General features: G+C 37.0%; 2 protein-coding genes across 2 annotated transcripts; both read right to left on the bottom strand.

Annotated features, from left to right (window-relative positions):
- Positions 1 to 1,743: 1,743 nt before the first annotated feature.
- LOC110885373 lies at positions 1,744 to 2,706 on the bottom strand. Its single transcript, XM_022133058.2, has 2 exons — positions 2,394 to 2,706; positions 1,744 to 1,991 (listed from the first exon to the last, which is right to left on the bottom strand). The coding sequence occupies exons 1-2, from the start codon at positions 2,642 to 2,644 to the stop codon at positions 1,853 to 1,855; spliced, it is 390 nt and encodes a 129-aa protein (XP_021988750.1). The 5' UTR covers positions 2,645 to 2,706; the 3' UTR covers positions 1,744 to 1,852.
- A 4,968-nt stretch (positions 2,707 to 7,674) lies between these two features.
- LOC110885374 (DNA repair protein recA homolog 2, mitochondrial) lies at positions 7,675 to 10,989 on the bottom strand. Its single transcript, XM_022133060.2, has 7 exons — positions 10,671 to 10,989; positions 10,340 to 10,548; positions 10,183 to 10,270; positions 9,907 to 10,079; positions 8,424 to 8,570; positions 8,217 to 8,354; positions 7,675 to 8,132 (listed from the first exon to the last, which is right to left on the bottom strand). The coding sequence occupies exons 1-7, from the start codon at positions 10,816 to 10,818 to the stop codon at positions 7,833 to 7,835; spliced, it is 1,203 nt and encodes a 400-aa protein (XP_021988752.1). The 5' UTR covers positions 10,819 to 10,989; the 3' UTR covers positions 7,675 to 7,832.

Here is a 10,989-nt window from a genome sequence, read left to right as displayed (position 1 = left end):
AGAGCCATGAATCTGACACTCACACAAAACCTATGTACTCGCCGGCATTTTTATGCTGACGTATTTTCACATATGTTTCAGGTACCATAGTTGATGATGTTTGATGATGATATTGGTGCATGCTCACATAGGATTGGACGAGACCTTAGTGACTTAATAACAATGAATGTCAATTTGTTCATGTTTTGTTTCTAATTTCAATGCAATGTAATACACTTAATTCAATAAAACTTGAACTTTTATCCATGTGTTGTGAAACAATGATTCTGTTACGACACTCCCCGACGTTTCCGCCGCGGTTTGTTGTTTTAACGCGGTTGGAGTGTGACATTTAGGGATTTGTATGAGACAAAAAGAAAAGTATGTTGGTTTTGAATGTGCAAAAAAAAAGTGAAAGGACTTTTATGAGAAAAAACAAAAGTATGTTGGTTTTTTATGATATTTCCCCTGAGTTTTTACAACACCAATCATACTTTCTTGAACCTCACAACCCATAAGGGCAACCGACAGATGACCATAAAATGGCAAACCACCACCGCCGCCATTAAACTGTTGGTCAAAGTTAAACTGATTCACTTGACCACTTGTATTTGCACCATCAACAATCCGTTTCACTTCTCGAACTGGTTCAAGTACCGGTTTCGGATAAAATCCGGTCAACACCTCGTCAAGCTGACCCGAATTATCAGGCTCCAATAGAAAAGAAAAAAAACTCTTCATGATTAAACGACGTCGTTTTGTTAGGTAAAACAAAACCACTAGAGTTCGAGTTGTAAGATGAAGATGAGTTGGAGTTGCGTTAAAGAAATTATGAAACAAATTGTTCCTCTGCAACGTCAGTACATGGAAGTTATCATAGGGCGACGACAGCAACGATTGAGATTGAGTCTTATTATTAAAACTGAATGGAAAATGAGATTATTTGGGGATTAAGGTTTCGAACGTAAACCCTAGAGAGTGAGAGTTAAAGGAGGGTGAAATTGGGGACATACATAGTTGAGATTTGAGATCGATTGTGTGAAATTGTGTGGATTGTGAAACATTTCAGGGGTTAAAAGAGGGATTTGAGCTAGCGTTTTGAGGGATTGAGTTGAAGAAAATGAAGGGGAGATGAAATTGATTTGGGGGATGATGGATTAACGAGTGAGTTAAAGGAAATCATGTTAGGGTTTAGAGCGTTATTGTGTTTTGAAGAATTGGCGAGTGTTTCACATATAAATAGGGTTGGTTTAAAGCTTTAATTAAAATAATAAGGGAAATGGCGAAATTGCACCTGACTAACCGAGGTCATTGGATTAGGTTAAGTCAGTTGGACTAAAATGACAATATTAAAAACTTTTTGGACCCACACCACAGACGATAAATCAAACATATAGACTAAAATGACAGGTGCCTAACTCCTATTTTCTTTTTTTTATAACAACAATTGCACTTGTTGAACCAACATCATTTTCTGGGAGATAATCACTATAGGTCCAACGGTTTTGCAGCAGGAGGGAGGGACATACAACATATAGTTAAAAAAAAGGGTAAATGCACGGTACCCCTAACCGCGGAAGGGATCCCCCTTCCCAAGCTAGCGACCTGGCAACGCTGCCCGGTGGTGAATACCAAGCCGAGTTCGAGGAGAGCGAAGAGCCTGCAAGCAGGATACATAGAACATATAGTTTTTGTCTCATTTGTGCGATATCTTGATGACGTGGCGTTGTTTAAGAAACTCCTATACCTTATTGAGGTCATCACTTACCAATTCATAGGAACCATTTTTATTTTGTAAATATCATTTAAATGTTCATACTAAATTGTTGCATTAGATACAAAAACCATAATAATGAAAGCAAAGACAAATGTACTACTTATCAACTTGATTGAGTTTGCCTAAACCATTGCAATTCGCACAAACGATCTGTGCCTGGTCCTTCCTAGCTGCATTTGCATTCAACCTCCCGCCCGATTTCCTCACGAACCCTGCACCATCGCACTCTGGGCACCTGCCACACGCATACAGAAAATCCTTAACACCACTATCGACCCAAAACACTTCTGTTCAAACCTTTTTAATTGTTTACAACTAGCCATCGCGTTCAGTATGATTACATAACGACGGCAATCGTTATGTAATCATTAGGACTTTTCTAGGGCTAAGTTGTACTATTCACATTACTACTCTTTGCTTAGCAATACAATAATTTAGAGTTCATACATTATGTTTTATTTGCTTCTTTAGCTTGATAGTTATCAACGATTCAACGGCTTGGTTTTGGTTTATAGTGGCCAAAAACCGTTACTTACAATTGAACCTAAAAACCGTCAAAATCAGACAATTGATCTATTCCTAAGTAAATTGGAAAAGAATACCACATTTGGTTTGGTGGATCAATAAACAAACATACGTGTCTTTGCGGGAAAAGATAATCGGGAAGGCGGTCCCGAGAAGCGCAACGGCAGCTGCACCGGCAATGAGATACACTGTGCCATCGGAGGACACATCGCCAACGGCATTAACCACGGTCAATGATCCTCGCTTTCGGGTCATGTTTAGAGACATGGGTCTAGGTGTAGCCAACGTGGGAACATGGACAGTTGGTTTGCTGGCACAGGAGGAGGAGGAGGAGAGAGTTTGTAAAGGAGAAAAGGCAGCCATTTTTGTGTAGCTTCATTTGGTAGCAGTTGGCAGTTTTGTAACATGGATCATAGTGTTATGTCCATTGATATTTTGGATAAGGCTAAACTCAAAGAAACAGAAAAATGGATATTGTTAGGATAAGGAGGGACCAACATCATTCTGACTAGAGATGACAATGGGTCAGGTTTGGGCGGGTATTGATAATCACATACCCATACCCGGTTGTAAAATTGTGTTCCATACCCGACCCAATACCCGTCGGGTATTTTTCGGGTAATTACACGTCGGGTATTTTTCGGGTAATTACACGTCGGGTATTTTTCGGGTAATTACCCGTCGGGTTTCGGGTATACCCATTAGTTTGTTAAAAAATATACGTTGGGATTTCCAAATACATTTTTTACTATTATAATTTTTATATAACTTTATTTATACAACAATTATTATAAACTAAAAATATACATTACATACATATAAGTTTTATTATATATTGATAATAACTTTATAATACTTATACACTTATATTTATACACTTCACATCATACAATATATAAATACTATTATCAAATACATATATTAAAAGAAAAGAGTAAATTACAAGTTTTGTCCTTTATGTTTGTCCCAAATTGCAGGCGGTGTCCTTTGTCTTTAAATTTGATGAGTTTTGTCCTTAACATTTCAAAATCCTGCACGTTATGTCCTTTAACCCTAACTCAGACAGATTTTTTTGTTAATTATGATCATGTGACTTGCACATGAGGGCATCTTTATCATTTCACTTTCCAGGGACTATTGTATAAAAGAACTTATATGAAGGGGTATTGTGTGTAAAAAATGATCAAATGTTCTGATCAAAAACTTATATGAAGGGGTATTGTGTATAAAAAATATCAAAAGTTCTGAGTGAGAGAGAGAGAGAAGAGAGAGGGAGAGATTTTCCCCACCACCACCGCCACAGCTCCGCCATGAGCCACCGTTCAATCTCCGACACCGACTCTCAACTCGACGAGTTCCACTTTTCTCTTCGCGCCGACTCACCTTTCCGCTCCGACGACGTCATCTCCTCCACTTCCACTTCCACCGCCATCGTCACCGTCGACAAGTTCCGATCTCCGATCAGATCTCCTCTTTCCGGTACGACATTATCTCCTCCCCCTCCACTTCCACTTCCACCGCCATCGTCACCGTCGACAAGTTCCGATCTCCGATTAGATCTCCTCTTTCCGGTACGACATCATCTCCTCCACTTCCACTTCCACCGCCATCGTCACCGATCAAACATCTCACAAGTCAAAAATCAGTCAACAATTCACAAAAACTTATCAAAACTGAACTAAATCACACAATTAGCAACAAAATTGAATAATACATACTTATACTCCATGTATCTATCGAACAAATCACCACTCCATCCTTGAGTTTTATCAAAAACCATAACAGAAAGAGGAGGTCTGATTATGATCTAATTTCAATACTAATTGTCTGATTCACTTCAATTTTGATCAGTTTTTGTAAAGTGTTGACTAATTTTGACTGTTCAGTTTTTGTAAACATTTGGGGATAGTTTGTAGCTCTGTATTTTTTGTTTGTTCAGACGATGGTGGAGATAGTGGGTGGTCGTCGGCAGGTGACGGTGGGAGGTGGTGGCCGCAGGTGGTTGGAGAGAGAGAGTGTGTGTGTGGGTGTGTTGAGAAATTGCAGGATGTTTTATTTGTTTTCTAAAAATCATTATAAATTAGGATGTGAAAAGACAATACTACCCTCATGTGCAGTGCACATGACATAACTTAACTGGAAATTATAACTGGGTTTGCCCTAAAAGACATAACGTGCAGGATTTTGAAACGTTAAGGACAAAACTCATCAAATTTAAAGACAAATGACACCGCCTGTAATTTGGGACAAACATAAAGAACAAAACTTGTAATTTACTCAAAAGAAAATTTACTTTTTTACATTATGAACATACTAAAATAAATCACTAATATACAATGGTTAATGGAAAATAAAAAAATAAATTAAAAAAATCGGGTATATGATCAGGTATATAGTTTAGGTAAACGGGTATGTCGTTTCGGGTAATCGGGTCGGGTATCTTTTAATCACATACCCGACCCATATCCGCGAAAATTTCTAAAACTAATCCCATACCCCGCCCAATACTCGTCGGGTATTGGGTATACCTGTCCCATTTGTGTCGGGTTTCGGGTATACCCATCGGGCTCGGGTATTTTTGTCATCCCTAATTCTGACTCTCACTTTTCATTATGTGTACACGTTTTTATTACAAGAGTTTCAAAATCTAACAATTTATATAAAGTTTCCTATGGTTTAGGGGTACTGGTACCATACCATACAGGTACCGACCAAACATATACAATATGGTATTCAGTTTTTAATTTAACTTAATTCGGTGTCGGTATTACGCAGTATGGTAGGTTTGTGACTTATAACTGATGAATTTGTTACATGAGACACTACTTTCTTCTCTAGGCTGGCTCATATCACAGTTTTGATCTTAACTTTTTGAACATTACAAGTTTAATCTTTCACTGTTGAACATTTACTTTACTTCACCACAATCTTTTTCTAAAAGCCCCAAAATGTTAGAAAGATGAAATCCGCAAGTTTGTTCCTTATGAGTATGGTGAAGGGTCTATTGTTGGTCAACAACAAGGGAAGTCACTTAACCCTAATCTATTCCAAAGAGCATCTATGTTATCCGTTGATGGACACTGAGGACTAAACCAGTACTTCCCAAAAATTGGAATGAAAACTTTAATATCACCTTACTACATGGACCATCTGTGTAATTACTTCTAAAACTTTCATGTAGGGGTGGAACTAGCATTCAACGAGCCGTAGCACGGGCTACGGCTCAACTTCGTATCGGTAGTGGTTTTTTTTTTTTTTTTTTTTTTTTTTTTTTTTTTTTTTGTCGGTTTAATACCAAAAGAAATAATAAACCTTTGAATGTAAGCCCAATTGTATGTAAGCCCAAATCCCAACCCAACTAATATTTCAGCCCAAAACAAATAATGACCCTTTGAATATAGGGCAGGGGCGCGACAACAGATTTGTAGAAACCAAACGTCGTACAAGGCACCAGCATCTAAACTCCATAACATCAGCAGCGACAAAGTGCAGAAACTGATCAAAATTCGACAAAGTGTAACCTATGTGAGACTGATAAAAAAATCGAACAAGTAATCAAGCAGAACTGATCATAATTTCGATTTTTGAACAAGTAGAAGCAGCAGTGCAGTCGCAAAACTAATCAAAATTCGAACCAACATCGACTGATCAAAATTCGCATATTGTTTAAGTATTCTTTTCTTCTTGTGCTTTGATAGTTTGATTTCTTGGTTAGTTTATGCTTCGATATTTTGAATTTTGTTAGGTTATTCAGAATTTTGGTGATGATGATACAATTCTGAATGAAACAACTCCGAATGTTGGATAATGATAATGTTGATGCAAGTCTGATCTAAAAATTAAAAATAAACCTATCCCAATCTAAAACCTAAAAACTTATTGCCAATATTAATTCATAAAGCATAGCCCAAATGTGAAATGCTTAATATTGATTCGTTAACCTAAATACTAATAACATTAAAAAAAAAGTGGTTTATAAGATTTAATACGGTAAAGCCTAAGGGCCTTTTTGTCGCTCGCCCAGAGCACCTGAATTTTCAGGATCGGGCCCGCCCCGTAATGTAGGTAAAAAAAATTCCGTTCTATAAACGTACAGTAAAAAATTGGGATACCCCTGGATATTTCTTCTAGTTCCGCCACTGCTTTCATGCAAATTAAGTTTTAGAAACTGATTGTAGATTTATCATAAGAAAAAAACTTATTACAAAAATTTTCATACAAAATAAGACCCTGAAATAGATTGAGTCATACCTACACATTAGTACTAGGGCTGCAAACAAACACGAACAAGGCCTTGTTCGTATTCGTTCATTAAGGAAACTAACTCTTCATGAACACTTACCGAACGAGATTTCTTGTTCGTGTTCGTTCAGTAAGGAATTGAACATGTTAACGAACACTTACCGAATGTAAACGAACACAAACGAACGTTCATGAATACAATTGATCACATATTTTTAGAATAAAATATGCATTTTTCATGCCAGATATTACTCGGAATCCGCCAAAACTAAACAAGTACTTCACATAATTCCAAACATATTTGACATGATGGCATAAACATAATCAACACAAAATTTAAGATCTTTGTCAAGGTGTAACACAAACTGAAATTGAAATTGTCAAATGGGGGATGTTGTTGGAGGCATATAGTGTAAGTGTAACTAGGGTTTCATACTTTTAAAAATTTACCACCAATAAAATAAAAGTATATAACATAATAAGCTTCAAATGAACGAACACAAACGAACGAATATAACTGAACATATTACCGAAGGTTCACAAACATAAATGAACGAAGTCAGCCCCTATTCATGTTCGTTTGTAATTTTGTATAACTACATGAATGAGATTTCTTATCCGTGTTTGTTCATTTACTAAACGAACGAACATAAACAAACTCCCGCCAAATTGCTCACGAACTATTCACTACGTTCGGTTCATTTACAGCCATGGTTGTAAAAATCCCGACTAGTCTCCGATTAATCGCCGATTAATCACAAATCGGATGTTCACCGATTAATGGCCGATTAATCGCTAGGCAGTCAATGTCGGTCGACGTCGGCCAAATTTCAACCAAACCATATAAATTTCTTCCAATTACTTAAAAAAATGAATCAATGAGGGGTTAAAACATGTCTACTTTAAAAAACTACATATAAAAATGTGTTTGTATATATACAACTACAAATTACATATAAAAAACTCAATCCGATTAATTCCGAGTAATCCCTGTTAATCCCGATTAATCGCTAGTCGGTACTCCACCGCCCGACTAGCGCCTAGCGATTCTTACAACACTCAGCCCTAATGGGTACCATCCTACTAAGTTGCACTCATTATCTTATTTTGGTCAGTTTGATTATGATTTCATACATTATCACATAACTGCATTTTTGAGTCACATAACGACGACTGTTTTTTTTTTTTTTATAACTTTTCCAAAGTACACTAACCAACTAATGTTTCCATGCACTATAACTGTTCAACAGATACATTATTTTCAGAAATGTTAAAAAGGCTAGAAGGATACCAACCTCTTTGGTTAGGATCATGAATCAGAATCTTCATCAACACGAAACAACTGTCTTCTTAGAGATTTAACCAACTTATCACAGATCCGTTCGTTTTGAATCAAATAAGTTTCTGCTTGTATTTTACTGTTCAAAACCTCTCCATCTATAAAGTAACAATTTCCTTCCTTTAGAACAACCCCGTGTTCACAAGCCAATTCTAGGATCTCGGATGCACGAGATATGCCTTTCCCAAATTCAATCTCCAATTCCGCCTTTCTCATTGTTGGTGCTAATTTGTTCTTCATCACCTCTACACATATTCCAAGACCCGTAACCTGAAAATAGATAGTAGTTATAAAACTTACAAGTTATACCCGAAAATACAATAGGTTTTGTAACTACTAACTGAAAATTGTTACCTTTTCCAGAGACTTGAGCAATCCTTTTCTAGCAATTCTCATACGAACAGCGGAGTAAAACGGCAAAGCATTTCCACCACAAGTTACCTCGCTTACGTTTTTAAGTCCCTCTTGACGAGATTTTAAATTTGATCTCACCTGAATAATTATGTAACTAGTTGGAAACGATAGTCATTATTTAAATCGCTTTAAGAGTAATATTCTAACCTGGTTTATAAATATAATAAGAGTCTCTGACCGACATAATGAAAAATGAATCTTGCGGAGTGCTTGTGTCATTATTTTTGATTGCGTCTCAACAATATTGTCACTTATTAAGCCTGCGATTTCACTTTGGGGGATAAGTGCAGCAACCTACAAAACAGAGTCAGTGGTTGTAAACTATGCAGTTAATGCAGTAAAATATCGGATATTGGTCAAGAACCAATATTTGAGATATAGGTTATCTCGGTAATTTTAATATCATGCAGAATTTATATATATATATAGCAATTTAACACTAATAATTTAGTGATATATCGGTTGGTCAAATATGATATATCAGTTATATCGGTCAAATATCGGTGATATATCGGTCAAACATCGGTCAATATCGCCGATAATATCAGTATCGATATTCTAGCCGATATTTAAGTAGGGGACCAATCGGCCCGGATTTAAAACTGAGCTGCAAATCTAAGCTCGGGCTCGGCTCGGCTTGGTTTGGTTCGAATTCGAAAAGAAAATTCAATAGTCTAAAATACTATTGGATAGTTTAAAAGAGCATTATCCAAAATGAGTTTAACCTAATATATTACAAGCGAAAATCAAGTTCAACAACACAAAATAAGCTTCAAATTTCAATGAAATACAATATAAGTTTATTAGTATGGCAATCCACCTTCAAATATGCCCTAGATATACAATTACACTCATAAATACATGTAAATAATAATAAGTGTTTTGTAATATATTATAAAGTATATAAAAATAAAATACATTAAAAGTAAAATAATCCGAGCTAAGCCGAGCCGAGCTAAAAAGCGAGCCAAACCGAGCCAATATGGCTCGTTACGAGCTGAGCCGAGCTAGGCTCACTTTCTTACCGAGCCGAGCCGGATTGGCTCGGTTTCAAACTGAGCCATATCGAGCAAGCTATTTTCGAGCTAAATCCGAGAGAGCTCCGAGCCGCGAGCTTTTTGGACAGCCCTAGACCAATATCACCGATATTAACTGCATAGGTTGTAAATAAGGTTGGTTTGGTTGTTCATACTATCGGTTATATCGGTCCCTTAGTAAAATATCGGTGTCAAATATCGGTCATAATATCGGTACCGATATTATCAGCGATATTGACCGATATATCACCGATATAACCGATATATCACTGATATTTGACCGATATATCACTGATATATCAATGAATTCTTGGTGTTAAATTGCTATATATATAAATTTTGCATTATATTAAAATTACCGATATCCCACCGATATCTCACCGAGATAGCCTATATTTCAAATATCGGTCCTTGACCGATATCCGATATTTTACCGCATTAACTGCATAGGTTCATAGATGTGCGCCTCAGCTTTCTTTTGGAACGTAAACGCCTTGGAGGGCCTCACGCTCACTCAAGGATAGAAGCATACAATTGCATGAGTTTCTACTAGAAATATTAGAAAATAATTAATAAAAAATAGAATGACTCACACTGTCGACGACAATCACATCAACTGCTCCACTTTTTGTGAGAGTATCAACAATACTCAGCACATTTTCAGCAGAATTTGGCTGTGAGATGAGAAGACTTTTGGTATTTACACCAATTATTTCAAGCAGCTTAGGGTCGAGCGCGTTCTCCACATCCAGATATGCACAATAACCTGCTCACTCAAAAGCAATATTTCTATGACATTAATGTAATGTAATTTACACCTAGAAAACTATAAACAGAATGGCACAATAAAATGTGACAGAATAGCACACCTCCAAGCTTCTGAGCTTCCCTGATTACATTTAAAGCAAGTGTTGTCTTGCCTGATCCCTCGTGCCCATAAATTTCAACAATTCTTCCCTGTATGATTACAATTTATAAAATTAATAAATAAATAACATAACAGAAAGTTGAATGACAAAATGAGACCTTTGGTAATCCTCCAATGCCAAGAGCAAGATCTAGCTTTAAAGAACCGGTGGATATTACAGGTTTCACTCTTGCACGAAAAAAGCGCTGCAAGAACACCATAGACTCCCCATCAAAAGCTCCTGCAAGCTCTGATAGGGCTGAGTGAAGAGCTGTATGCTTTTCTGCAGCTTTCAAGTCATCATGAAGTTTATCTTCTTCTGCATCTGCTGCAAACATACATATTATTATAGCAAATGACAAGATAAGTTTAACCAGTATGAGACAATGGGTTAACAGGTGAGATGCCAAACAAATCTAGAAAGCATAGAAAATGAAAGCTTCTGATTACCTGCAGATGAGAAACAATAAGTGCTTGTATTATTAGTACAATGGTGGCTGAGACTGAGAACCTGTTGTTGCTGTTGTTTGCAGGAAGAAAGAAGAAGTGATCGGAAAACATTGGTGAATCGGAGTGCGAAGGGGAGTTTTGAGGACATTAGGGTAAATTGCAAAAGGAAATAGTTCACACGGCGGCGCAATTGACGGAGTTTACCAATCGCCGGACGGCTGCCTGCTGCTAGGTGGTGTTTCGTGTTTGGGAACTGGGATTCTTTGTCATGGGGTCGGTTGGGGTGTTTGGAGTTGATCCCTTCTTTCTTCTTGTAAAA

Source organism: Helianthus annuus, chromosome 10, assembly GCF_002127325.2.
Source record: "Helianthus annuus cultivar XRQ/B chromosome 10, HanXRQr2.0-SUNRISE, whole genome shotgun sequence".
Classification (NCBI taxonomy): domain Eukaryota; kingdom Viridiplantae; phylum Streptophyta; class Magnoliopsida; order Asterales; family Asteraceae; genus Helianthus; species Helianthus annuus.
The sequence above is the reverse complement of the archived record's forward strand: the minus strand, read 5'-3'. Positions and strand labels throughout refer to the sequence as shown.

Excerpts from the sequence above, each read along its gene's own strand:
- LOC110885373 (XM_022133058.2), bottom strand. The coding sequence starts at position 2,644 with ATGGCTGCCTTTTCTCCTTTACAAACTCTCTCCTCCTCCTCCTCCTGT. Across the intron at positions 1,992-2,393 it reads ATCTTTTCCCGCAAAGACAC|GTGCCCAGAGTGCGATGGTG; the intron begins GTATGTTTGTTT and ends TGCGTGTGGCAG.
- LOC110885374 (XM_022133060.2), bottom strand. The coding sequence starts at position 10,818 with ATGTCCTCAAAACTCCCCTTCGCACTCCGATTCACCAATGTTTTCCGA. Across the intron at positions 10,080-10,182 it reads GGAAGCTCAGAAGCTTGGAG|GTTATTGTGCATATCTGGAT; the intron begins GTGTGCTATTCT and ends TTGAGTGAGCAG. Across the intron at positions 8,355-8,423 it reads TTATTATATTTATAAACCAG|GTGAGATCAAATTTAAAATC; the intron begins GTTAGAATATTA and ends ATAATTATTCAG.